This window comes from Malassezia globosa (assembly GCF_000181695.2).
Source record: "Malassezia globosa CBS 7966 chromosome Unknown mgl_sf_1.1, whole genome shotgun sequence".
In the NCBI taxonomy this organism is placed as follows: Eukaryota; Fungi; Basidiomycota; class Malasseziomycetes; order Malasseziales; family Malasseziaceae; genus Malassezia; species Malassezia globosa.
The window spans coordinates 718,626-745,969 of record NW_001849874.1 but is presented as its reverse complement, the minus strand read 5'-3'; the positions used below and the strand labels follow the sequence as shown (position 1 = coordinate 745,969).

The 27,344-nt window shown below is 53.2% G+C and overlaps 6 protein-coding genes across 6 annotated transcripts; 4 read left to right on the top strand and 2 right to left on the bottom strand.

The window, feature by feature from the left end:
* Window positions 1-524: 524 nt before the first annotated feature.
* Window positions 525-15,278, top strand: MGL_0342 (uncharacterized protein; the record flags this gene model as incomplete). Its single annotated transcript, XM_001732515.1, has 1 exon — window positions 525-15,278. One exon carries the CDS (start codon window positions 525-527, stop codon window positions 15,276-15,278), a length of 14,754 nt encoding a protein of 4,917 aa, XP_001732567.1.
* A 121-nt stretch (window positions 15,279-15,399) lies between these two features.
* MGL_0341 (uncharacterized protein) lies at window positions 15,400-18,321 on the bottom strand (the record flags this gene model as incomplete). The annotated part of the gene is made up of 1 exon (XM_001732514.1): window positions 15,400-18,321. One exon carries the CDS (start codon window positions 18,319-18,321, stop codon window positions 15,400-15,402), a length of 2,922 nt encoding a protein of 973 aa, XP_001732566.1.
* Window positions 18,322-18,541: 220 nt separating this feature from the next.
* On the top strand, window positions 18,542-20,170 carry MGL_0340 (uncharacterized protein; the record flags this gene model as incomplete). Its single annotated transcript, XM_001732513.1, has 1 exon — window positions 18,542-20,170. One exon carries the CDS (start codon window positions 18,542-18,544, stop codon window positions 20,168-20,170), a length of 1,629 nt encoding a protein of 542 aa, XP_001732565.1.
* Window positions 20,171-20,230: 60 nt separating this feature from the next.
* Window positions 20,231-22,873, bottom strand: MGL_0339 (uncharacterized protein; the record flags this gene model as incomplete). The annotated part of the gene is made up of 1 exon (XM_001732512.1): window positions 20,231-22,873. The coding sequence occupies one exon, from the start codon at window positions 22,871-22,873 to the stop codon at window positions 20,231-20,233; it is 2,643 nt and encodes an 880-aa protein (XP_001732564.1).
* A 264-nt stretch (window positions 22,874-23,137) lies between these two features.
* MGL_0338 (uncharacterized protein) lies at window positions 23,138-25,378 on the top strand (the record flags this gene model as incomplete). The annotated part of the gene is made up of 1 exon (XM_001732511.1): window positions 23,138-25,378. One exon carries the CDS (start codon window positions 23,138-23,140, stop codon window positions 25,376-25,378), a length of 2,241 nt encoding a protein of 746 aa, XP_001732563.1.
* A 645-nt stretch (window positions 25,379-26,023) lies between these two features.
* Window positions 26,024-27,304, top strand: MGL_0337 (uncharacterized protein; the record flags this gene model as incomplete). Its single annotated transcript, XM_001732510.1, has 1 exon — window positions 26,024-27,304. The coding sequence occupies one exon, from the start codon at window positions 26,024-26,026 to the stop codon at window positions 27,302-27,304; it is 1,281 nt and encodes a 426-aa protein (XP_001732562.1).
* Window positions 27,305-27,344: the final 40 nt, after the last annotated feature.

The window sequence follows — 27,344 nt, the reverse complement described above, 5'->3', positions numbered from 1 at the left end:
TACATGCACGCATGGTTGTAAGTGGACGACGAGCTCAGGTGGATATGCGTTCATGACCCAACCGTTTGCTCACCTGCAAGCGCTTGTCCACAGATACCTCTATTTCGTGGACACGCTCTCACTCAAGATGTCGTCAATGAACGAATGAGCTGCCCAATCTTCAGACTCAACAGCACACACAACGCGTGAATGAAACACCTATGAGTCACGCACGGACCGACACCACAACTTTTTCCCCCTGATTGCTAGAGCTCGTTCGCTGGCCAGCCAGTTGAACCTGTTCTTAGAATTGGCGCTGCTTTCGAACGCCTGACCGCATCATTTCGAGTGTCACGTGCTTATACGACCTCCGCCGCCCAACGTGTGTGTCAGCAGGGGGAAACTTTTTTATTTTTTTTTTGGGCGCTGGTCCTTGCTGCATGATCGAGTGCATGCGTGCAGAAAGTTACTAGAACACACATTTTGTTTTCTCGCAAATTAGCAGCTAGCTAGCAGTGGGCGATATCCTTGTGCGGTACGTGCTGATGGCATCGACTGTGGGCATCAATCTCCGAGCCTGCGCAGCCGCTTGCAATGAAAAGGTATATGCAGCGGCACCTGTGCTTGAAGAGTGCGCACATCACTCGTTCAGCCACGTCCATGTGGATGCCGTGCTAGACGCTGCGTCAGCTCTGCTCGAAAACCCAGATCCTGACGTGTGTGCAAACACCGCAGTAGCGTTCCGTCCATTACTCCTAGAGCTTGTCGCTCGTCGATCACACCGTGCTGAGGCTGTGCATGCTCTCGCCTTCCTAATCGGTGCATTTGAAGAATGCTATACGCAGCTGGAGTCATTTCTGCAACGACACTTTCCTCATGGTTTGCCTGTTGATGACGAGCTGCACCTCACCTCGCTTTTGCGCATCGTTCGTGCGGCTCCACATATCGCGCATAGACTCGGTTGGCGCTCCTCTTATTTGTACAAGGTTTTTGCTTCGAAACATGGGACGCCTGCGACGTTGCGCCTTTTGGCCGTCGAGTGTTATGCTATCCAGGAGCATCTCTCGAATGCAGCACGGGATGCTCTGCGACAAGCGTGGGTTGGGGATGCCCCTGCACCGCTTCACGTATTGCATGCACATACCATCGATGTGCGCTTGTTTCCCGTGTACGAGCAAGAGCGAATCGAGGCTCTTTGGCGTGCATGTGAAGAGGTAACGCCTCTTACAACGCCCGTATCCGATACGTCCGCAGTGTATGTCACGCCCGAGCACTTGTCGCCCTCACTCACTTGCTTAGCGTCCATGATCATGCCGTCGAACGGAGCGAGCATGAACGATACCTTTGTTGCCACACCAAGTGCACAAGACACAATGCGACAGATCCTTTTGCATGTGTCTCTACGTCTTCCTGTTCTTCTCTCTGGCCCTGCAGCTTGTGGAAAGACCCACCTTCTCACCTACTTGGCTACGCGGCTATCGCACCCAAAAGAGGGTATGCCGCCATTTTTGTCGATTCCGCTTGGTGACCAGTCCGGCGTAGATGCAAAGGCTCTACTTGGCTCATATGTATCAAGTAGCACCAAGCCTGGTACTTTTGAGTTCGTTGAGGGTGCGCTGACGCGCGCTGTACGCGCGGGTGTATGGGTTATTTTGGAGGACCTCGACAAGGCCTCGACAGATGTACTAAGTGTCTTGGCACCACTTGTAGAGGCCTTGGGTCCCACGAAAACAATTGGCGCCCGGCCGATCTTAGACCTTGGTCCACGCGGAAAAGTTGTTGCTGCGCCTGGTTTTGCATTACTGGGGACACGTTGTGTTCGACCTGAAGCGCCGCGTGCTATGTTCTTGTCCAGCGAGCACTGGGGTGACGTTCGTCTTTCGCCACCTCAGGCTGAAGATATAGCTGCAATTCTGAATGGGCGCTTTCCGTCTATGTCTGCATTGCCCATGCACGAGTGCGCATGCCTTATCAATGCGTGGTATGGTGCAGTGGACGCTTCCCAACGTGCACCAGCTTCTGTTCGGAAGCCAACACTGCGTGAGCTTGTGCAATGGTGTGGAAGAGTCGATTCGATGAGAGCACCAAGCTTGTTGGACAATCCCGTCGTGCAGGATGCAGTGTTTCTGGATGCATGCGACGTTTTCCTTGCATCGTTCTCTGAGCTGACTCCTGTCGCACGCAGCATTGCGCATGCATTAAGCAATACTCTTCAGATCTCCTCGGAACGCGCAAAGTATACACTTCAAGATCGTGTGCCAAATTTGGCGCTGGGACATGCTGGGTACGTGCGAATAGGTCGTATGCAGTTAGAACGTCGGAAACCAGGCGCTCCAACTTTGCAGCGATATGCGCTGACGCGGACGACGCTTGCCTCTATGGAACGCGTGGCCTCGTGCATTGCGCATGCTGAGCCTGCTCTTCTTGTGGGTGAAACGGGCACTGGCAAAACAACCATGGTGCAGACGCTTGCATCGCTGATTGGACAGCCCATCACTGTGGTGAACCTGAGCCAGCAGACCGAGAGTGGCGACCTGCTTGGCGCCTTCAAGCCACTGGATCCCAAGTCACAAGCTGCAGACCTGCACAATGCATGGACGCGTGTGTTTGAGCGGACCTTCTCGCTCAAACGGAATGCGGCATACGTCGATGCGGAACGGAAAGCTTTCTTCAGTGGCAAATGGGCTCGTCTTGCGAAGCTATGGTACGAGTCGTGCAAAATGGCTCAGCGTGAATTGGCGCAGAATGATACTCGCAAGAAGCGACGCACGGATGGGTCTCTGGAGTCTGACTGGAGCGTGCTAGCGACGCGAGTGGCTTCGTTCTCGGCGTTGTTTGCCAAGGGGCAGCGGCACTTTGCATTCTCGTTTGTCGAGGGTCCTCTGGTGCGTGCCGTGCAGGAAGGACATTGGATTTTGCTGGACGAAATCAATCTTGCGTCACCAGAGACTCTCGACTGCCTCGCTCCGCTTCTCCAGTCGAAAAGCGGCAGCATCGTGTTGACGGAACGCGGGGATCTAGCTCCAATCCCGCGTCATGAACGGTTCCGCTTGTTTGCCTGTATGAATCCGGCTACTGACGTTGGCAAGCGTGATTTACCGCCTTCGTTCCGTGCCCGCTTTACAGAGATTTATGTACCGAGTCCCGACGCAGATAAGGAGGCCCTGATGAACATTGTGGCGCAGTACATTGGCCAGGAGGCTGCAAGTGACAAAGCCGCTGTCATGGACGTGGCTGATTTGTACATGGACGTGCGCCACGCGGCTGCCCATCACGAGCTGGCCGATGGAGCGAATCAACGCCCCCATTACTCTGTTCGTACACTGGCGCGTGCCCTCACCTTTGCTGCGGCACTTGCTCCCGCCTATGGCCTCCGACGTGCGCTTATGGAAGGCATGACCATGTCGTTTGGCATGTTGCTGGATGCACCAAGTGCTCTAGCATTCCAAAACATGCTTGATCGTCATCTTCTCGTTCGTGCGAAAGACCGGCGCACTCAGCGCACCTTTGTGCCATCATCACCAGGTCCAGATCATGTCCGTGTGGGAGCCTTTTGGCTTGAGGCCGGACCGGTCCCGCCCGATCCTGCCCCTGAGTATGTCCTGACAGCCAGCGTGGAGGCGAAAATTAACGCACTTGCGCGTGCTTTGGTGACTCGGCAGAGTCCTGTGCTGATTCAAGGTCCTACAAGCGCAGGCAAAACGAGTGCTGTCGAATACCTCGCTCGGCGCACTGGGCACCGTTTTGTTCGCATCAACAACCACGAGCACACAGATGTGCAGGAATATCTTGGTGCATATGCCTCAAATGCCGAGGGACAATTGGTCTTCTCGGAAGGCCTGTTAGTCACAGCACTGCGCCGTGGTGACTGGCTTGTTCTGGATGAGCTCAATCTAGCACCGACCGACGTGCTGGAAGCGTTGAATCGCTTGTTGGATGACAATCGCGAGCTCATGATCCCGGAGACGGGCGAGATCGTCCGTCCACACCCACATTTCATGCTATTTGCTACCCAGAACCCTCCGGGCGCCTACGCTGGTCGTAAAGTGCTAAGCCGCGCGTTCCGCAACCGTTTTGTTGAACTACACTTTGATGATGTGCCGGAAACGGAGCTTGCTGCTATATTAACCACGCGCTGTGTTATCCCGCCGTCCTGGGCTGAGAAGATTGTGGCTGTGTTCACGGAGCTGCAGCGCCGGCGTCAATCTGGTCGTGTGTTTGAAAAGCACGCATTTGCCACACTCCGTGATCTGTTCCGATGGGGCATGCGTGGCGCGGATGGCTATCAACAACTGGCCGATACAGGCTATATGCTTCTGGCCGAGCGCACCCGCCATCCGAGAGATGCCGCCACCGTTCAGGATGTGTTGCAGCAGATTATGCGAGTGCGAATCGACCCGGAAGCCCTTTACGATAAAGCCGAGACGCTGGAGGCGCAACTTGGTCCCGAGCGCCTCGCGCGTCTTAGGACCGCAGCAGACGAACAGAGAATCGTTTGGACGTCGTCAATGCGCCGCCTGGTATGCTTGACGGCGGCAGCTTTACAGCAGAATGAACCAGTCTTGCTCGTTGGCGAGACGGGGGCAGGAAAGACATCTGTGTGTGATATCTTGGCTGCAGCTTTTGGTCGCTCTCTGTATTCATTCAACTGTCATCAGAACACAGATAGCGCTGACCTTCTGGGAAGCCAGCGACCCCTACGGAATCGTGCGAGTCTCGCAGCAGAGGCGCGCTTAGCGGCGGAGCGCGTTTTGCTCGAATCTGTGCAGGACATGCCGCTCGAACAGCTGGCTGCTAGGCTGCAAGCCGCGAAGCAGAAAACGCCTTCACAGGATCTAGAGCAGGCGCTGTTCCTCACACAGCGAGCCTTGGCGTTGTTTACATGGTGCGATGGACCCTTAGTTGAAGCTATGCGGCAGGGCGACTTTATGCTGTTGGATGAGATTTCTCTCGCAGACGACAGTGTACTTGAGCGGCTCAACTCCGTGCTGGAGCGCGAGCGCACGCTTGTTCTTGCAGAAAAGGCAGGCACGGACGTGGTAGTGACAGCAGCACCAGGCTTCCAAATCATCGCTACGATGAATCCCGGGGGCGATTACGGCAAAAAGGAACTAAGCCCCGCCCTCCGAAACCGCTTCACCGAGATCTTTGTCCCGCCTGTAGAGCGTGCCGATGATCAAGCTGCGATCGTTCAGGCTCTTCTGCCCGAGTCCTTGTACGAATGGACGCAGCATATGCTGACTTTTGTGCATTGGTTTGCCCACCAAGTGGGTGGCCATGACCAAACGGGCTTGGGTGTGCGTGATCTTGTGGGATGGGCGACTTTCCTGCGCGAGGTATGCGCTCGCGACATCCTGCCACCTGCGCTGGCGTTTGCTCATGGTGCAGCACTGACAATTGTCGATGCTGTAGGCGCGTTGCCGGCGACAGCGGCCATGACGCAAGCGAGTTTGCACTCATTACGTATCAAATGCTACCAGAAAGTGAATGCGATCATCGCGCCGGTGCATTTTGATCCGTTCGATCCATCGTGCCGCGCCGTGCGAGAAACCCCGGATACCCTGTTTGTGGGACCATTTTCGATGGACAAAGGGCCCCTTCCCAAGACCACGCCGCCGTTCCAATTGCAGGCGGGCACGGCGGCTGACAATGCGATGCGTGTGCTGCGTGCTTGCTCGATTCGCGGACGTAGCGTGCTGTTGGAAGGCAGCCCCGGTGCAGGAAAGACTTCGCTTATCACTAGCATCGCTGCCATGACAGGACATGAGCTTGTGCGGATCAATCTGTCGGAGCAGACTGAGCTCGTTGACCTGTTCGGTGCCGAGCTGCCTGTGGAAAATGGGCGGCCAGGGGAATTCGCGTGGCGTCCGGCCGCTTTCCTTGATGCAATGCAGCGAGGCGCTTGGGTCCTGCTGGACGAAATGAATTTGGCGTCTCAAACCGTGTTGGAAGGGCTGAATTCATGTCTAGACCATCGTGGCTCGGTATATGTCGCCGAGATTGGACGTACATTCACTAAACACGCCGACTTTCGGCTCTTTGCTGCACAGAATCCTCAGCACCAGGGCGGGGCTCGTAAGGGCTTGCCGAAATCGCTACTCAATCGCTTTATCAAAGTGTATGTGTCTGAACTACAAGACGACGATATTCGTGTGATTTGCGAGCGGCTTTACCCTGACCTGTCGCCCTACCTGGACGCGATGGTGTCGTTCCACGCGGACCTTCACCGAGCCACACAGAATGGATCAATTGGTAGGCACGGCTCGCCTTGGGAACTTAATCTACGTGACCAGCTCCGCTGGATGCAAATCATGCACGCAGACTTGGGATGCAACACGGCCGAACCCATCGAGGCGCTTCGTTTTCTGTACATCGCACGTTTCCGCACACAGCATGACCGGGACGCGGTTGCTGACCTGTTCGCCCAGCACTTTGGCTGTGATGCACGACGGACATTGCGCATGCCGCCACCGTTGCTTTCACCATCATCTGCGTTGCTCGGGCACGTATTCATGGAACGCCTATCCTCGACGTCCGAAGCCTCCATGCAGCGGCAGCTCGCTCTTGTGCCGTCGCAATTAGCTTGTCTAGAAGGGATGGCTGCCAGTGTTCGTCTGGGTTTGCTGACCATCATCACCGGATACACTGGCGCGGGCAAGTCTTGTATTGTGCGTACTATGGCCGACCTGGTCGGTATGCCGTTGGAAGAAGTGAGGCTTAGTGCGGCAAGTGACACGATGGACGTCCTTGGATCTTTTGAGCAGCGTGATCCTTCACATGTCTACCATGATGTCTCAAAGTCGCTATATTCTGTCCTGCGACGCATGCAGGCTCGCTCTCACTTGTCAGATGGATCTGCTCTTGACGCTATCGAGACATGTCTTACTGCACTAGAGCATGGCGGCGACCCACGTTCGACAGAGCACGTACTTCCCTATGCACTGCATGATGAGCATGAAGCAATTAGTGCGCAGCTTGATCGTCTTGACGTACCTACATCCGCTGGCGGCCAGTTTGAGTGGATCGATGGCCCACTTATCCGCGCCGCTAAACGTGGACACTGGCTTTTGTTGGACAATGCGAATCTTTGTGCGGCATCTGTATTGGATCGTCTGAATTCACTCTTTGAACCGTCAGGCTCGCTTGTTTTAAGTGAGCGTGGCATGGTCGAGGGCGCTGTGCCGCACATTGTGCCAGATGCCAAGTTCCGAGTGTTCATGACAGTCGATCCTCGACATGGTGAGCTAAGTCGAGCAATGCGCAATCGAGGTATGGAGCTATGGCTTGATCCTGTCGATCCTGCTTTCCTCGCTCCCTTTGCGCGCGCGTTCGGTGGACGCGGTTCTCTTGTCGATCGTGCCGTTTACTCCCACGCGATACGGCGCGGCCTGAACGTTGACGTCCAGCCACCATCTGAGCCCAAGGCCGTGCGCGCTGCGTCCAATCAACCTGCGCTGAAAGACGCTGGCTTACCAGGCGCCGCTTTCGTGACCACATGCATGAAAGATCATACGCTGCACGAAGCAGCTTGTATCTACGCAGTGCAAGCACTCGTGCCCAGCGAGCTCGCTCTTGTGGTGCGAACAGTTTCGAACCTCCCTGTACCGTATTCGAACTCTGGTGTCACTGCGGCATCGCCTCATGTGCTGTCCTCCCTGCTTCCCGCAGACCTGCGTCGACTGCCAGATGCAGAGCCACGTGCTGACGAGCTCTATGCAAGGACACTCGAGCTCCACGTTCGCTCAGCGCTTCAAGTGCAAGCACTGCAAAAGCCCCCGCCCGAGACCTCATGGCTCGCCAAGATGACTGACGACGTGCATCAGGTGCCGGCAGTTCTTCAGCACATGCCAACATTCCTCGCTACGTGCGTTTCACTCGCGCAGGTAAAGCCAACGAGTCTCGAAATGGCTGACAGATTTGCTGGACTTCTGGACAGTGTGTATTTTCTTCAACATGCACTACAGGCAGATGAGTTAGACTACTCGTTGGTCTACTTGATTTTAAACAATGTGCGCTCGACTGTTTCAGAGCTTGCTCAGCTCGGCATGGACATTCCAACGGCGCTTCCAAAGCTCTTGCGCGATATGCATGCACCTCAGAGTCAACATACGGGTGTGGCTATGCAAGCTCTTTGGGCCCAATTGCTTCCTGATGCTCCTCCACGCCTGCTTAGTTTGCTTGCCGAACTGGAATTGCACTTTCCAGATGCCTTGTCAGTCGCTCATGCCAAGACGGTGCTCCAGGTACTCTCGACGTTGTATTTGAGCAATACGTCTTGGAATGAGGCCCAGTGCGCAGAATTGAGCCAACTGGCTCAGTCGCTCTTGGCCATTCGCCACGAGCGATCCGCAGAGTCGCTTCCGTTTGTCGCACGAGTGCTGCCTGCCGTCCTGTGGACTCTAGCTGCTGATTCTGGCGCATGGGACACTAGGACTCGACTCTCACAACTCATCCACTTGTGGGCGCAGCACCCTTGTATCCCTGCATCTCTCATGGTCAGCATACAGCTCCGTGCGTGGTCACTTACACAGCCTATCCCTCCCATGCTCCAGATGCGGTATGCGCATGCGTTATGGTATGCCGATGGGTCGTTCTCGATCGAGGCACCCGGCTCACTTGTTCTGCACCGTGCTACGATACTTCCGGCCGTGCTTGATGCCGTGCACATGGATCGCGTCTCGCTCTCGCTTTGGCCTTCGTACGATTCACATCTCTATGATCTCGCAGTCTGCGTCGCGACAGCTCTCGTTCCAGCACAGCCACCACGCATGTCGATGGCAGCTCATATGCTGCGGGTGTTCATGGCCCAGATATCGAGAGCTTTATACACGGCGGTCGAAAGCGTTGCGACTCCCGAAACACAGACCCGTCTTCATGCTTGGAAGGACGCCATCGATGCGCAGAATGAACAGTCCATTGTGCATGCCCTGTCCAGCGTCGTTACTACGCTAGGCTCATCCACGATCATGCACACAGCACTACAGTCGTGGCTGTCTTGGCTCCGGACTACGCAGCATTGTCTCTCATCCCAGGTCAGATCACCGTTTGAAATCGGAGTCGCTTGGGTTCGTCTTGCCCTTTTGACATTGCAGATATACATCCCAGATGTGCCATTGGATCCAGTCGCGGAAGCACATGCTCAGCATGCTTATAACGAATCGATCCAAACACGCCTGGCCCGCCGCGAGCACGTCGAGAAAGCGGCCGAGTCTTTCCGCACCGGCAGCAAAACAAATGTCGTGGTGGAGAAACTACAAGAGGCTCTGACTGATATCGCCCAACGTCTTACATGTGATACTCGCACACGAGTCCAACGAGCCCCAGAGACGGCCCGACTCGAAAGACTCCATGCCGAATTGATTGGCTTCGCCCGACAAGTCGCGACACCGGCCCGACTTGAACGCGTACTCACATCTATGGCGGCTGAGTCGCCCTCAGCGGTGGCTGAAGAAGCATCGTTACAGGCTTCGCTCTATGCATTCGAGCAGCGTCTCTTGCGGCAATACTCATCGCTTCACGACCTGACAGCGCCTGTACACATGGCAATTGAGCAGCTTCGCCTTGGTTTGCGCTTATGCTTGCCAAGTGAATCCGCCTCGGTAAAGAAGCAGCGCGTCTTGGATGCGGCCATGCAGTTCCCGACATCACAAGCAGCCCACACCATGTTGTGCCGCGCGACAGAGCCGCGGTCCGTGGCCACAGCGGTGACCGAGCTATTGGCTGCTTTGGCAGCAGCGGCATTTGAAGCACAGACGTTACGGGCTACAAGGGTGCCTCTAGCGACTGTCCAGATTGTCTACGAGCAGCTCTTTGTTCTGTGGGCAAAGCAGCGTGATGCTGAGCGTGAAAAGGCCGAAGCCGATGCCAAACTGTTTACTTTCAAAGACGAGGACGCGTCAGAAGAACAGGAGCGTATTCACGCGGAAATCAAGGCCCTGTTTCCAGTGTATGAGGATGTGCTAGAAAATAAGAACAACAATGTTGACCCAAGCAAGTCTGATGCATCTCGCCTGGATCCTGACACTGTGATCCGCGTTTACGACCTGCATCGAACGTTGTACCCGAGCGCGCTTTCTCTGCCTGGCAAGAGGCGCGTACCAGATGTGGCTGATATGCTTGTTGAGCAGTGTGATTCGCTTCTTCGTCACTCAGCATCTTTCATATCACGTTTGCCGATGGATTCAGACCGTTTCGCAGCCTATCAACTTACCCGCATTGCTCGGCGTCGCGCGCCACCGAAGCGCTTAAAGAACTTTTACCACGATCCTCAGCCACATGAAATCGCGCGTATTGTGCCTATCTTGAGCCGGCTGCAAGAGCGAGTGGCCGAGTTGCTCCGCTCATTGCCAGAGCAGGTCCAGCTCCAGCAGCTGATGGAGCGTAGTGAACGTACGACTCAGCTAGACGTCTCGAGCCCAGTCGCCAAAGGACTTGCTGCCATTGAGCTCCTGCTCACCCATGTCGATGATTGGGAGACATACGCTAGTCGAGACTTGTCTCTGCAAGTGCATGCATCCGAGCTGACCAACCTCGTTGTGGAATGGCGTCGACTTGAGCTTCATAGCTGGAGGACGCTTCTCGACGACGAAGCGGCACGCGAAGAGGCGACTGTGGCAACGTGGTTCTTTTCCCTGTACGAAGCCATTACGCGTTCCGCTGCATCTGACGCGTCTTTGTCTGCTGAGCTTGTGGACCTGCTTGACTCTTTCATACGGGGTAGCACGGCCGGTCAGATTGGTGCGCGCCTCGACTTGCTTGATACGTTCAGCACCTTCCTTCAACATGACAAACCCTCACTAAGTCAGTTGTTGCACAATGCTGCTGCATATTACGCCCAGTTTATGCCTGCAATTGATGCACACATCGCTCAGCAGCGTGAGACGCTCGACCGTGAGATCGCCGACTATGTGAAGCTAGCAACGTGGAAAGATGTAAATGTTTTCGCACTCAAGCAAAGTGCACAGAAAACGCATACATACCTTCACAAATCACTGCGCAAGTTCCGTGAGATTTTGAGACAGCCAGCGGATCCGCTTCTCACATTCAAAGCAGATGCCCGGCCTTCCTTGGCCGTGCGCCCCTTGATGGGTCCGGGACATATTCAGTTTAGCCCCGTCACATCTGATTCTCATGCTCAGGGTGTTCCTCAGGTACCAAGACCGTCGGACACCACCCGAGCGCCGCATCTTCAGGACATGAAGCGAACTGTAGCGCACTTGCATGAACGCAGCGCACATTTCGTAGTCCCCGGCTTACAGTCGCATGCCTATGCGGATCTTGTTAACCTGGGTACGACTGTGCTTGAGACGGCAGACGCCCTTGCACAGCAGACGCCCGCAGTTGCCAATGAGAAAAACATCAAAGCCATCAAGAGCCTTGCATCGCAGAAGCGGCGCGCATGGACTGATTTGCTGAAAACACTTCGGCATATTGGCCTATCACCATTTGTAACGGCTGAATTGCTTAGCCATAATCGCAGTCCTTCACAGGCATATGGTGTGCCGCGACTTGAGACACATGAACATCTTGGCACGGACTCTCTTTCGAAGTACTACGCCGCTATGCTCGCGCAAGCTGAGCGCCTGCGCCATGCATCTCAAACGCCAGTCGGCGATGTGCCCGACCTTGTGCGAGGCTTAGCACTTGTGGAGCATAGTGTATACACGGCCATGCGACTGCGTTATCGCATGTCGTCTGTATTCGAAGATGCGAAAGATGTATGGGCATTGACCGAACGTCTCGCCCATCTTCATGGACCCCTGACCCGCATTTCAGCCTCGTGTCTTGCCCAGATTTGTGAACGAGTCAATCAGCTCGCTCGGGTCTCCCAGGCTCTAGATGAAATCGTTGCTACGACTCCCATGCTTGTCGAGGTTTCTCCGATGATGGGTGCGCCCGATCTCTCGGGCATCCAGTCTCAGAACTGCCACGTTCAGCAGACTCTTGCGAGATTGACGCCATTGGCGCATGTGCTGCAGACCACGCGTCTTTATTTGTGCACAAAGAAAGAGCTTGATTTAGTGGATGACAGTACATCCGTCTTACAAAACACACTCACATGTCTAAACAACTTGACACATGCAACGCCTGCCTTGTCGCTTGTTACGGTGCCAACGAGCGAATGGCTAGAGTCTTACTGTACCGACGGGTGTGGATCTACCACGGCAGAGTCGGACGAGGAGGCGGATACCGTCCAAACACTTTCTGACAAGGTCTGCTCGTCCATTTTGGTCATTGCCCAGGAACTTGCACGTATTCCGCCACCGGAGCAGAGTGAAAATCTGGCTGAAAGGCTTGTCGTAAATGAGACGGCTCGTTTACAACAAGTCGATCGCATCCTGCGTCCCCAAGCTGTGGCACAAGCAATTCGTGATGCGCTCAGTGGTGCAGGCTCAGGCGAAGTGACGCAGGCATGCATTCAAGACTTAAGCAAGTTCCTTCGGCCCTATACTGAGTGGTTGTGGGTTCAGGTATCATCCGTGTCGCTCTGGAGTCGGGCGATAATGCGTTTAACTCTTATTTTAAGTGTGATCATGACGTCACTTGCTACAAAGGGCTTCTGCCAGCCGCCCGAAGAAACCGAAGCTGAAGATGACAATGATGCCGAAGGCGGTGAACAGTTGGAGGGTGGCACAGGTCTTGGTGAAGGTTCAGGTGCAAAGGACGTGTCAGACACATTGAAGGACGATGAGACGATGGAGGAGCTGAAGAATGAAGAAGAGCCGCCCAACGATGATCAGGACGAGAATGAGCCATCGAAAGGCGAGGACAAAGCCCGTGAAATGGATGATATGGATGGCGATGTGCACAGCGTCGATGGGGATCAGCAACAAGATGATCAGGAAGCTGCCGAGGACGAGGACGAGCAAGAGCAGGATGTGGAGGATGAGGTAGGAGATCTGGATCCGCTTGATCCCGATGCCGTCGACGAGAAGATGTGGGCTGATGAGCCTGAAAAGCCGAAGCAAGGTGACTCAGAGGTCCAGGGCGAAACGCAAGATGATCGCGAACAAGCAAGCGAACGAAATGAGCCCCAGGATGGGCAGCAAGATGAGTCGAACGAAGCTGGTCAGGATGGCGACGATGGCGATGAAAACAAACCAAACGACGAAGATGAGCAGGACGAAGCCGAAGTAGAAGACATGCCGGAACTGAATGAGGGGCTCGGTCGTGAGCTTGACAAAGAAGCAGCCGAAGAAGACATGCAGCTCGGCGACATTGACATGGGTGATGAGGGAGACGATGGTGAAAACAATGAAGACGACCAAGATGATCTTGATCAAGATCTTTCAGACGGTGCCATGGACGATGATGTTGAAGAGCGCATGACATCGTCACATGAGCAGGATACCCAACAGCGTGAACAAGAAAACGATGATATACCTGATGACCAAGACATGGAGCAGGACGGCGAGGTGCAACAGGCCCAGGACGATGATGTGAATGACTCAGATGATAGTACATCACCTCCCGGCGCAGAAGATGCACAAGATAAGGGTCAATCAACCTCAGATGACGACGAGGATGGAGATGAAGATGCAAATGGCAATGATGCAAAGAAAGCGAATCATAATGAAACGCCTGCCTCACGATCAAATCAACAAGAGGTTCACAACAATCTTGAAAGACAAGTAGATCTAGCCAACGATCTGCCTTCTGAAGTTGCTGAGGAGTATAACGCCACGCACGAAGGTGGTGGCCAGGATTCTGGCGGTGCGGCCGGCCAGCAAGACCGAGCCAGTGGCGATACTGGACGGACCGATGGCTCTTCATCTGCGCAGGATCAAGGCGCTCGTCAAGAAAGCAGCGATGCTCGTGCCGAAGGCAAAGATGAGTCTGAGTCTACATCTCAGCCTAATCCTATTCAGAGTCTGGGTGACTCGCTTGAACAGTTCCGTCGCGACGTGGATTCAATCCGCGAAGCGACGGATCATGCACAAGATGACGAGCCCCTTCATCGCGATGGTGCGATCCCCGAAGCTCAGGACATGGAACACATTGCACCAGACCAAGACGCAGATGCACAGGCACTAGGCACTGCAGATGAGCAACAAGCACACGCGATGAAGAATCTGAGCATGGATGACGCCGATCAGGCCGATTCATCGAATGTGGCGCTTCCTGAAGAGCCCGACACTGAGATGTCTGACCCAACGCGGGCTACTAATGATGACCTACCGGATGCCGAGGAAACAGGCTCACAACCACATGGTGCTCGTGAAGGGGCAATGTTGGCATCTGATGTGCAGGGTGTGCAGGACAAAGAGACTGAGAGCGACTTACCCGACATCCAAGAGGAAGAGGAGCATATGGATCCGCTCGCTGACGACGAGCGTCTCGAAGCTGACAAGCACGTGGCGAAAGTGCTTGAGTCGTTCCGCGCATCCGACACAGACATTGACCAAGCCTCGGAGTTGTGGCGCTCATACACGGCGCTCACAACCGACTTGGCCTTTTCACTCTGCGAGCAATTGCGTCTGATCTTGGCACCTACACTTGCGACACGGCTGAGCGGTGACTACCGCACAGGCAAGCGGCTCAACATGCGCAAGATTATTCCATTCATTGCTAGTGATTTTGCGAAGGACAAGATCTGGCTACGTCGCACGAAGCCGTCCGCCCGTGAATACCAGGTTTTGTTGGCTATTGACGACAGTAAAAGTATGGCAGAAAGTCGTAACATTCATCTGGCCTACCAGACTCTAGCCCTTGTCGCAGGTGCATTGACGCGTCTTGAGATTGGTGATGTGGGAATTTGCCGCTTTGGCACAGAAATGAACATGCTTCACGACTTTGGATCTACGACCTTTACCGACCGACATGGTGGACAAATTCTAAGTCATCTTCGCTTTGATCAAACACGGACTGACATGTATGCATTGCTAGAGCAAAGTATGCGTGTATTGCGACAAGCGCGTCAGCAGCACACGTCGGCCTCGGCTGCTGATTTGTGGCAATTGGAAATCATCATTTCAGATGGCGTGTGCCAGGATCATGAGCGTCTCAAGGCGCTCTTACGTCGTGCCACAGAAGAGCGAATCATGCTAGTATTTGTTGTGGTGGATGCGGCTGGCGATGTTGCGTCTGCTAGCGCTAACGAGGGACAGCGTAGTTCGATCCTCTCGATGAATCAGGTCAGCTACCATACTGACGCTGCTGGCAGGCTACAACTAAATATGAAACACTACATGGACACATTCCCCTTCGATTACTATGTGATTGTAAGGGACGTGCAGTCCCTGCCTCAGGTGCTTGCAACAACGCTTTGTCAGTGGGCTGAGCGCATCCGTGATGCATAATTGACCCAGGAAAGTTCTTTCATCTGTAGCTCTTTGTTCAACTAGTTTCAATGTTATACCTTTCATACATGATCTACAAAAGGCGCGCGCGCCTCCAGCTCGTTCCTCTCTACACGCAAGTTCACACAAACGAAAGTGGCACGTGACGGAGAAATGACAGCGTGCCAAGACAGTAATCCAGTTCATCCATGAGCCGCGAGCCTTCCTTACGCTGTTCAACGAGAACTGCGCGAAGAGCCATGGCCAGCTGAATACCAGGCTCTTCATCGTCCGAAGAAGCAGCGTCTAAGTTCTCTCTGGCCTGCTCAGGATGCACGCCATGGGCTTGTAACACATCGCTGTGACAAGTGAAGAAGGCCTGCAGCATAGATTGCACGGCCTCAAAGTCCAGCTTGGCTCTCATACGCATAGCCATGGCTTGCAAAAACAGCGTTTGTTGCTCCACAGATTCGAGACTGCGAATTTCCAGATCCAATTGTGGTACAGAGAGGGTGTTCAAGTAGGTGAATAATGGACCAACGTCATTGGCCTGCACGGCCACACGCATACGGCGCTCCAAGTCAGACTCGAAAATCAGATCTGTCTTGCGTGCCGACTCGAAAGGCGCTCGCTCCTGCGGCACCTGTGGCGTTGTTGTTGATGTAGATGTAGGAGCAGCGTCTAAGAAGAAGGGCATTTTCTCCGGCTTCTTTGGCGGATCTTTGGGCTTATTGCGACGATGAATCGTGTCGAGGTGGAGGAGCGTCATCCACCGTGCTCGCGGCATCGTGCTGAGTGTGATAAGTGGATTGTCTGGCTCGCCCAACTGCGGAGGACTTGTGTATGTGCGCTGAAGTTCTGGTTCGCCCACATCCAGACCTGTGACATCTGCATCATGAGGCGACGTATTGTCCAAGCTTTCGCCTTGTGCGGTTGGTAGTGCCGCTTCACGCTCTTCAAGTACATTGCCCATGTCCAACGCACGCAGCGCCACAGATGCAAACTGCGCTCGGTTTACCCACAAATGCACACCGACACTATCAACGTGCGCTGTGGCCAAAAAGTCGCCAGCGGGTGAGAACGTGACACTTGTGGCCATGCTTGGTGTGTGAAACGCATCGATGAGTTGTGCCGTGGCAATGTCGAAGGTCCGGACAACACTGTCCGTACTACATGACACAATCCAACGGCCATCGGCGGAGAACGTAGCGTCGAGAATTCGTCCACGGAAGCCAGTGAAGCGACGAACCACACGTCGCGTTTCAAGATCGATAATGCTCAGCACAAGGTCGTCACCGAGTGCCGCAACGAGATTCGACTCGCGATTCAAGCAAAGGGCGGAGCAGCCAGCCGGCATGCGCTCCGTGGCTATCTTGCGCGCCGTAAAAAAGTCGAAGTAGTGCAATAACCCATCTTGTGTACTGGCAAGACACACTTGATTCAGGGCGTCACAGCATACATCCGACACAGGCACTGTGCTTTCAGTGAGAAATGTGCGACGGTGCATATGGCTCTGAACATTGTACATTTCAATGCGGCCATCACTCGTGCCAACAAGAGCAAAGTTGCCACATGCCGTCATGCAGCTAGCCGTCGCCACGGCATTGCTCTTTTTGCTGCGCGCAACATTCAAGACTGCCGTGTTCATGCGCTTGTTTCTAACAGTCCACGTGTGAGCATTCCAATCACCAGCATGCGTCGTGAGTACATCGTCCCAGTCGCGCGAGCGAAGAGTGCTAAAGGACATAGACGTCGCTGGCGTCAATTTTAAAGACGAAGCCTCCACAGCCAATTTGTGTGATTGGCTCTCGACAGAGCCTTGGCTCAACTCAAACGACCGGCTGTCACGAACCACACTCAGACATCGCACACTTCGATCACGCGAGGCAGAGAGCATAGCACGTCCATCATCACCATAGTACCGAATAAGGTGAGGCGGTACTGCGTGACCGCTGCGTGACTTGAGAATGCGGGGCGGTAAGGTAGGTGATTCGAAGAACCATTGCTTCAATGCATTGTCAGCGCCTGATGATATGAGCAGTGGTTGGCCTGGCACAAACTCAATGGATCCAATAGCACCGTCATGAGCATGCTGCATAGAATGTAAGAGACGTGGCGATCCTCCCATTACATCATTATTATTCACAGCATCCAGGTCAAAGAGCACAATTGATCCAGCCCGCGTCCCTACAGCGAGAGTATGGGCGACGTTATCTGTACGGAACGCAAGGCATCCAGGAGCTAGTCCACCTTCCACATGCACAGAGAAGAGCGCTTCTCCCAAGCGCACATCGTACAAGGAGACGAGACCATCGGCGTATGCCACAGCCAGGACGTCAATCGCTGGAGATTGAGTGAGATGTACGATACCAGAAGACGAATCTCTTCCACCACGGACATCTTTTGCGTGGAATGCATGAATGAGTGATGCTGTGCGCACGTTCCAGAGCTGGAGAGAACCGTCAGTGTTTCCAATAACCACTTTATTCAAGTAGGTAGCAGGATGAACCAAGCAGCTGGCTATGCATGAGGTATGCAGCTCCACCATCTGGAGTAGCTCTGTTGTAGATAGCGACCAAACAAAAAGCTTGGTTCCATCAGCTGCCAACGAGCACACGTAGTCACCAAATACCAACAAGGACGATAGCATGCATCCCATCATGCCCTCGTCTTCTACAGCTGTAACGTACCGGGCTACTTCATGGCCGCGAGCAAAGCGATACACAGACATACCTGCAGCAACCAGAAGACTGTCAGGCGACGTGGCATGCGCCATGGCAGAAATAGCATCTGGCAAGACAGGACCCACGAATAAGAGCGTCATACGGTCGGCATTCCACATTTCCCAGGTATCGCCGATACAAGTAACGACATTGACATCTGGTGTCTGTGCATCCTTTCCACCAAACCGAACCTGAAGTACAAATGGTACACCGTTCGTCACATAGCCCAGGGCGCGAAATGGTGCATACAAGGCGTCGCGCAACGTGGGTGTCGACTTAGAAGGAGCGATGTTTGCAGCCGACTTTTCTTGCGCACGCACACGTTTTTCTCGTGGCTGCATGTCTAAGTTTTCGATGCAGGTTGGTGTGTGCTACGAATGCGTGTGCTGCAAGTGCTGCTTGTCTCGACGTCGTTCAATGGAAGCTACAAAATTTGTCTCTCAAAGATCTTGCAAATGGAGTTCAGGTGAATCGGCTGACTAAAAATACCGACAATGCACACAAATTTTTTTTTTCCTTTGAATGCATGGCTCCTTTCCAGACATCCGTTTTGAGACGATAATGGCGAAACATGCGGCTCCAGACGCTGAAGAAGCACGACTGGAGCGTGAGCTTCAGCAAGATGCTAAGAAAGCAGAAGCATCATCTGAAAAGCTGCCAGATCGTAAGCCGTTCACGGCGTTGGACTTGACGCCTGCAACATCTAAAGCACTCGACGCGATGGGATTCAAAACCATGACGGAAGTCCAAGAGCGATGCATTCCCCCTTTGCTGGCTGGTAAAGATGTGCTAGGTGCTGCGCAGACAGGTAGTGGTAAGACACTTGCCTTTTTGATCCCTGCTATTGAGATGCTGCAGCGACTCAAGTTCAAGCCCCGCAACGGCACGGGCGCCATAGTAATCTCTCCCACTCGAGAGCTAGCACTCCAGATCTTTGGCGTTGCGAAAGAGCTTATGGCACATCAAAGCCAAACGTTAGGAATCATCATGGGTGGGGCGAACCGCAAAGCTGAAGCTGACAAGCTTCAGAAAGGTGTGAATCTGATTATTGCTACGCCTGGCCGTCTTCTGGACCACTTGCAAAACACGAAAGGTTTCGTGTTTACAAATTTAAAGACTCTCATTATTGATGAAGCTGACCGAATCCTCGAGATTGGATTTGAAGACGAAATGCGTCAAATTGTCAAGATCCTGCCACAGGAACACCGGCAGACCATGTTGTTTTCAGCGACACAAACGACGAAAGTTCAGGATTTGGCGCGTATCTCATTGCGACCAGGGCCGCTCTACATCAATGTACATGAACAGATGGCAGCATCAACCGTGTCGAAGCTGGAGCAAGGTTACGTTGTGTGCGACAGCGACAAGCGCTTCCTGCTCCTATTCACTTTCCTTAAGCGCAATGCCGGCAAGAAGATCATCGTGTTTATGAACAGTTGCAACAGTGTTAAATTTCACGGCGAGCTGCTGAACTACATCGATGTACCCGTACTGGATCTCCATGGAAAGCAGAAGCAGCAGAAGCGTAGCAACACATTTTTCGAGTTCTGCAACGCCGAGAGTGGCACGCTTCTGTGCACCGACGTAGCGGCGCGTGGTCTGGACATTCCGGCCGTGGACTGGATCATCCAGTATGACCCGCCGGACGATCCGCGTGACTACATCCATCGTGTAGGTCGAACCGCGCGTGGTGGAAAACATGGCCGTTCGCTCCTCTTTCTTCTGCCAAGTGAGCTCGGGTTCTTGCGGTTTCTCAAAGTGGCGAAAGTGCCGCTGAACGAGTACACGTTCCCACCCAACAAGATTGCAAATGTACAAAACCAGCTCGAGAAGCTGATTTCGAAGAACTATTATCTGCATCAATCTGCGAAAGAGGGCTATCGGTCGTACATTCAGGCATATGGCTCGTATTCATTGAAGAGAATCTACGATATCCATCAGCTAGACCTTGCGAAAGTTGCCAAGGCTTTTGGCTTTGCTGTGCCGCCAAAAGTGAATGTAACGATCGGCACAGGCTTGAAAGTGAAAAAGGACCGTGAGCACAATCATCCGGACGATGAAGACAACGATGAGCGGCGTGGCAAGCGGCAACGAGTGGATCGCCGCTCTTATGGTGCGCGCGATGAAAAGGCAGCAAGATACCGGAACCAAACACCTGCAAGTGCCAACGGTACCCAATGGAGTCGATAGTGCTGAATTCTCTTTCGTGTAGTATATGAAACAACTAAAATCAAGTACACGGCCAAGGGTCTATTGTGCTGTGTTAGTAGAAATGCCGTTCGTGCCAGCACTCTCCATGCTTGTTGCCCGTGAGGAAAACACATTCCATATGTACAGGATAGTGGCCATATTTCGGTCGGCTGTCGTCTTCACATTTGAACGCAGCTCATTCAGGGCCATTTGAACGGCCCGCAAAACCGGCGCATATACCGTGGTGCTGTGAGCGCGGATCTCTTCGCCATGGCGTTGGAACAGAGCCGTCAGCCAAGAGAGGTGGAATTCCACATGTGGACTTTGACTCACTGGATTCATACGCGAAGCGACAAGCGCAAGTACTCGCGCTAGGTAGACAGTAGGAAGCTGCTGAGCAACGAGTGAAATTTCATGTGGCTTGGTCCGTTCGTACACCTCCGCTTCCAGTATAGGGTCGTTTAGTCGCAGTGCACCCAAGAGGGCGACAAGTGCATGCCCCTGTAAAGAGGCGGCACGTACAGCTTGTGGTGTAAGGTCCATATCCAGATCAGTAGGATCGAACGTAGCCAGTTCATCTAGGCTGTAAATAAGCAGACCACTGGTAGATGCTGCGGCCCAGCTTCGGCCGGTCGGCGAGAAGCGTACGCACTTTGTCCGTGCCTGAAGCCGGGTAGACCGCTTGCTGAGATCACCGCGTTGAACTCCCGGAAGGCTTCGATCGGTTCGCTCTTCCAATGTAAGTTCGTCTTCGTCTGAGAGGTCATGGATCAAGGCAATGTTTCCTGCCTCAGTCATCTGACGAGAGTCCAAACGGTCTTGTGTGCCATCGAGTGCTAAATTCAAGCTAAGTGTCCAGCGCTTTAACAAGACATGCTCACGAACATCGTACAGGCACACATAGTTGGCGTTTCCACCTGCAAGAACACATGATCCGTCCGCACTATAGCACACACTTGTAAATGCAGAGCCGGCTGCATTGTTCCGCTGCTGGATCTTGTCATCGAGACGCCGTCCTCCCGCGATGTCGCGTCGCCCATCAATCACAGCCATATGTGCGCCCGACTTGGCATCGAAAAAGTTTAGTTGGCCGTCTAATGATGCGACGCACACTTGCAAGCCATCTGGGCGGAACGCAAGGGCAAGGCCCTCGGACGACAACGACATCGATTCGGTATGCTGGCTGCGTCTGAACACCTCCCATAGCCGCACAGAGCGATCCCAGCTCGTGCTCGCAAGCAGGCCACTGCCGCTTGGATCGAACGCAAGACCCGTCACCGGCGCCTCGTGACCCGAGAGAATCTCGAGCAACTTGCCAGTCTGAACACTCCACATATAAGTATCAAATGCATCGGAGCTTCCAGCACAGACAACTTCACCGCTAGGCTCAACGGCCAGGCTCACGAACTGCACAGGTGTCGGACTCGTGAACGTACGGAAGTTTCGATAGCGAATCAGATCGTATGCGCGAACTGTTCCATCCAAACTCGCACTAAAGAGAACCTGGCCTTGTTTTGCGAACTCGACGCACGATACAGGCGCAGAGTGGTCGGAGAAAGTCACAGTGCAGAAGCCCGAGAGTGTGTTCCAAACCTTTACTTTGCCATCATCGCCACCAGTAACAGCAATCTGTCCATCTTGTGCGTAAGCAACCGTGTTCATGTCGAAAAAGTGGCCTTGCTGCTTAAGAATGTACGACTCACTTGCCCATTCCCATACAAGCAACTGGCCCAGACGCTGCGCGCCGAATGCGAGCCACTCGCCAGTACTGTTGATGGCCACACTCGTGATTTTTTCCTGGCTAATACTCAAAGCATGAATCTCCGTGAAGTCCGGCATGTCTCGCAATGAGAAAAGGCCCGACGAAAACCCTACGACCAGTCGAGATGTGCCGGCGTGAAAGTCGGCACACGTCACTTGCGTCTGTGTTTGGTAGAAATAGTGACGCGAGGCAACACCCCACCGTGTGAGACCTACTGCATGCTCTGGATCACTCGATGAACCCTCAGCCTGTTCAGCACTTTCAAGCTCGCCCATCTCATCTTTGTCTTGCCAGACCAGGACGGCACCATCGCGCGACACAGTATAAATAGTCTGTTCATCAAGCGAAAAGAATGCGCGGATCACAGCATCACGATGCCCAGAGAATGTTTTAGGGCGGAATCCGGGTACAGGGTCCAAACTAAACAAACGTGCACTCATATCCTTGGAAGTTGTCAAAAAGAAACGACCTGTGCGTGACCAGGTAATGCTCAAGACGTCATCAAAGTGACCAACATATGTGCGGTGAAGCACGAATGGCGCAAATTCCCGGACCAATACACTGGGTGTGCGCCATACTTGGACTTGTGTGCCGTGTGTAACCCCCAGATATTGGCCATCTGGCGAGAATTGCGCGTCGCGCACAGGGAGCTTGAAATTCATGTGTGCAAGAAGGGCACGTCGGTGTACGTTTATCAGAAGAGCATGTCCATCTTCATCTGCTACAAGCACTAGGCTAGTGTTTGCCGGTGAAATGGCGACGCGCGCAATAGGTTTTCGAGTTTCGAAGGGAAGCGTAAACGACACATTCCGCACAAGATCAAACACAGACAAACGGTTCCCCACGGGCGAATACAGGCAGTCTCCATTTCCCGTGAATTGTATGTTCCCCTGCTGGTATACCGTGCCGCATACGTTCGCGAAGCGGAACGAAGACTTCATCGTCCTAAGCTGTTCCTCACGGAGCCCACTATAGTGTAGAAAAAATCTGCTGGGCTGTTGACAATTTTTGAGCCTGATGAGTCAGCGATGGCCCTCCATTCACTTGTCTCCACATAAACATGTTGAGAGTCGTGATGCTGTCGTGACACACAAGAGCAGCGAAAACCTGACCAAAGGCCACGACCAATTTAGCCCTGCCAACTGAGGGCGTCAATTCAATGTGACAAACATTTATGTCAAAGGCCCTAATCGACTACATTCACGATGCTGCCGGCATCGAAAACACGAATCATATCTGCCTCAACATCAGATGAGGCTCCTGCACCTAATGGGACACGCCGCTTTTCGCTCACGCCTGCCTTCCAGAAAGACAACGAGCGAAAGGTGGAACATACACAAACTGACCATGCACTTGATACCACTCACACTGGACGAAGATCCTTCAGTTGGACGTTGACACCACTCTTTGAATCAGGTATATCGAGAATTTTTTCCTGGAGTGCGGGCTCTCGCCCACGTTCCTTCGCCCTAGCTCACTCTTTTCAATCCGACTTGATTGAATCAAACTCGAAAGATCAGAGTTGTTTGCACTCCCATGAACCCCCAAATAAAGAAGCGCTTGGATTGGCCAGCGATACAGACTTGTCGCGCACGCCGAGCTCTGAAATAGTGTGGCATGATGTGCCCACATGTTCGGAGACTCATGAGCTTGATCCGTTTAGCATGATGTCTGCATTAGACACACATCCCCATGTGCCTGTTGTAACGCGTATACCTAGTTTGGCTGGCATTTACCAAGCCACGACACCCGCTGTGGAGCGAGAACCGCCAGAGCATGACCCGAATTTATGGAAATACAGTAAGATTCCGCTGGTGAATCAGCAGATTCCAGCTGAAAAACAAGATCGACTCGTCCATTCATGCATTACAGACAGCTCGTGTTGGACCAACCACCAAGCAGCACAGGCAGCAGATTATTGTTGGACTGCTGACAGCTCATGGATGCCGTTGGAAGAAATGGCAAGCTGGCTCTCTGGCTCAGGGCTCGTACAAACGCAAGCCAGGGAATATTTTTTCGAGAAATTTGACTGGACTGGATCGACTGTGCTTGAAGCTCTGCGAGAATTATGCTTGCGTCTGTATTTACTTGCCGAAACCAACAAAATGGACGAGATCCTCAAAACACTTAGCATGCGATACATCAAGTGTAATCCAGCAACACCATTCCGTAACGCAGTAGCTGTGCACAGTGTCACCTACTCCTTGCTCCTTCTAAACACAGACTGGCATCTCGCCGATCTGGAGCGCCACATGAACATGCAGGACTTTGTTCAAAATACCAAATGGGCATTGGAAGAAACATGTGCGTTCGAAGATGTGCCAGAAACCATCCTAGAAGCTTTGACATATATGTACACATCTATCCGTACCAGCCCTTTAGAGCTCCCTGAAGCCCTCAAAGAAAATTTCCCTGTCTCAAAATCAGAAGGCGGCGCTATGAAGCGTGCGCTCTCACGGGGCCGTGGCTCTCTCATCAAACTGAACCGAGTCCGAAGCAATGGGCATCAGATGCGCGGCAATTTACAAGCCCTGAGCAAGCCTGAAGAAATGTCAGAAGTGAAACTGCCCGATTCAAATTGTGGAAAATTTACGGACACTGAGTGTTTCTTGACAAGCGACATGGATTGTGCCATCGTGCATGATCCAAAACAACAATGGCATGGACGGAAATCGCGCACACTATTTCATGTTGAGCTTTGTTGTGACTCTCTGAGACTGTTTAGCACGCCGCAGGGTATAGCCAAGAAACTAGAGCGCGTTTTGCCCCTTGCCCAGTCGGTCGCGAAACTGGAGCCAGGTGCACGAGCAGATATGCCTTACATGTCTATCGCTCTTCAAGATGGTAGTATTCACCACTTTTTTGCCTCACTTACGGTTATGGAAAAGTGGGCTAGAATGTGCCAATATATCGGCGGGCGAATCAGCCATGTCCCATTCCACGGCGGGTGCTCGAACATTGATTACGGATGGCTTCATATCACATCTGGCATGGAGGCACTATGCAACACTGTGAGCCCGGCTCCGAAGACAACCGCGAATGCTGCGGTAAACTTTTGGACCAAACTTTTTCGTGGAAAGACGAAGCTCAGTTCGTCAGTGCACACGTTGCAAACTTGGTTGCCGCCCGACTCGACTGTGAGCCGCACCATGCTTCCCCTCCCCGAGCAGACAGAAAATCTACATCAATACATCGCCTATGTGAAAAGCGAACTTTACGAACACGAGCGTATCAAAGAATCCATGCTCATTCTGTGGCGCAGCGATAGACGAGCCAGACACAAGGCGCTGGACAATTGGCGCAGAAGACATGATTTTTTGTGCGCCGAATTGGCGCAATATCGAACCTATGTCGAAGCGCTGAAGGACCCACCTCCATTTCCCTTCCGTTCCTCTGATGTGCAAGGAGAAATTCCACGACGCACAGACCTCGTCGTCAGGGGATGAATCTTCACGTGATCCACGGCGAATTGGATGTTCATACATGTAGGGACATGCAAGGTGTAGAAGCACATGTAGTTTAAATTGACTTGTGACCAGCCTGGCGATGCTGTCATTGATCATATGCACGTTCGTGGAGTCTGTATGGGCGCGGATTCCTTACAGAGGCGAATGTCAGAAGCCAGTCATAATGTCAATGGTCCAGGGCCAAATCTCCTTTTCACCCTCAATCCCCCCTGTCGTGCTGCGTAAAGACACACTCGCGCACACACAGCATCGTACCCCTGGCAGATCCAGACCCTGCCGCGTGGACGCTTAGGTACGTTGAAAGCACGAGGAAGATGTCAGACTGATCATGTACTAACGGAGCCAGTAATACACCGAGTACGTCAGCGCGGTCTAAAACTAGCTAGAGCTTTGGGCTGGCTAGCTCGTAGAAACGGACCAGCTAACATCGAATCTTTCCAGGCCTCTACGAGAACCTCGTATCACTTCCACCTCCCTAACATTACGCATATTCCCTCCCCCACCCTCTGACGCTGGTTCGCATTGGGAAAGATATTTTCATTCAGCGTTGAGCGCGGCATCTACTCATTTCACGATCACTTTGTCTGACCCTTTCCCACACGCCTGTTTTGTTTAACCTTAATCATGTCAGCTTCTAGCGTTGCAATGTTTTCTAGCAGCGCATTGCGCCGGCATCCTGCGAGCCTTTTGCCGCGCATCGTGCATAATCCTTCCTTGACAGATCTTATCCGCTACCCAGTCACGCGGGACATGGTCGCTTACATCGCCAAGCAAGCGTCCAATGTAATCCAATGCTCACCAGAGTCGAGCGATGGCACAAATGCAGTTCGAACTCAGAACTTGCCGAGCTTGGAGGCATTTATTATGATGCTAGTGGAAAAAAGCAATGTGCAGGTCCCAACGCTGCTAAGTACACTGGTATACTTGGACCGTCTGAAGAACCGTCTGCCTCGCATTGCTAAAGGTATGCCATGCACGCGTCATCGTGTGTTTCTTGCTTCACTTATTGTGGCTGCGAAGTATTTGAACGACTCCTCGCCGAAAAACAAGCATTGGATGAGATATTGTGTGTTTTTCTCCCAAGCTGAGGTCAATTTGATGGAGAAGCAACTGCTCTACCTACTTGACTACGACCTTCGCATTGAGGAGGATGAGATCATGTTTCATTTTAGTCCCTTCTTCCGTCGATTCGAGACCCGCGCTGACGCTGGACGTCGCGAAATGTTCCTGCGGGGATGCGATGCGGGCCGCGAATGTGATAGATACGCCCGTGCGTCTGAACGCCGAGTAGCGTTGCGGAATCTCCCTGCGTCACAGGTTCCATGCTGGAATAACCATCCAAAGAGCCAGCCCTCCACGCCCAAACGTGTTTCGCCGCCTCGCGCTCAGGCAGCACGTCCTTCCAAGGGATTGCTCACACCCACGGCAACACTCAAGGCGATGTCGCTTCATGTACGGAACTCGGAGACAACAAGATCAGCCTCGTCCATCTCTGAGGCAGAGCTTACAGATGACAATGGTTCAGCCACTTCATCTCCGGATGAGGCTCATGATGAAGAGGAGCCCACCTTTGCTGCAGTCCGCCATTATGATCAAGCGCGTGTTACCACAAGCCTTCCTCGATCGAGCTCAACTGCAATGATGGCATCCATGGAGCAACGGCAGATGTACACATCCATGCGTTCATCACAAGGCATGGCTGCATCTTACCCTTACCCTTCCGATAAGAGCAACACATGTCAAGATCCACGATCTGTTGAAAGTACGCCTGCGCGCAATGGCAAGACGGCACGTGCGATACAAGTGGCTTCAGATGGGATGCAGCGTTATCTGACGAATGTCATTCCTAGTGGGATTCGTCGATCAAACTCTCGCATGACCCTTCGCTCAAATACGTATGCATGAGATGGAAAGCTCCTTGGCTGGGCTTGTGGACGCTGTTCGC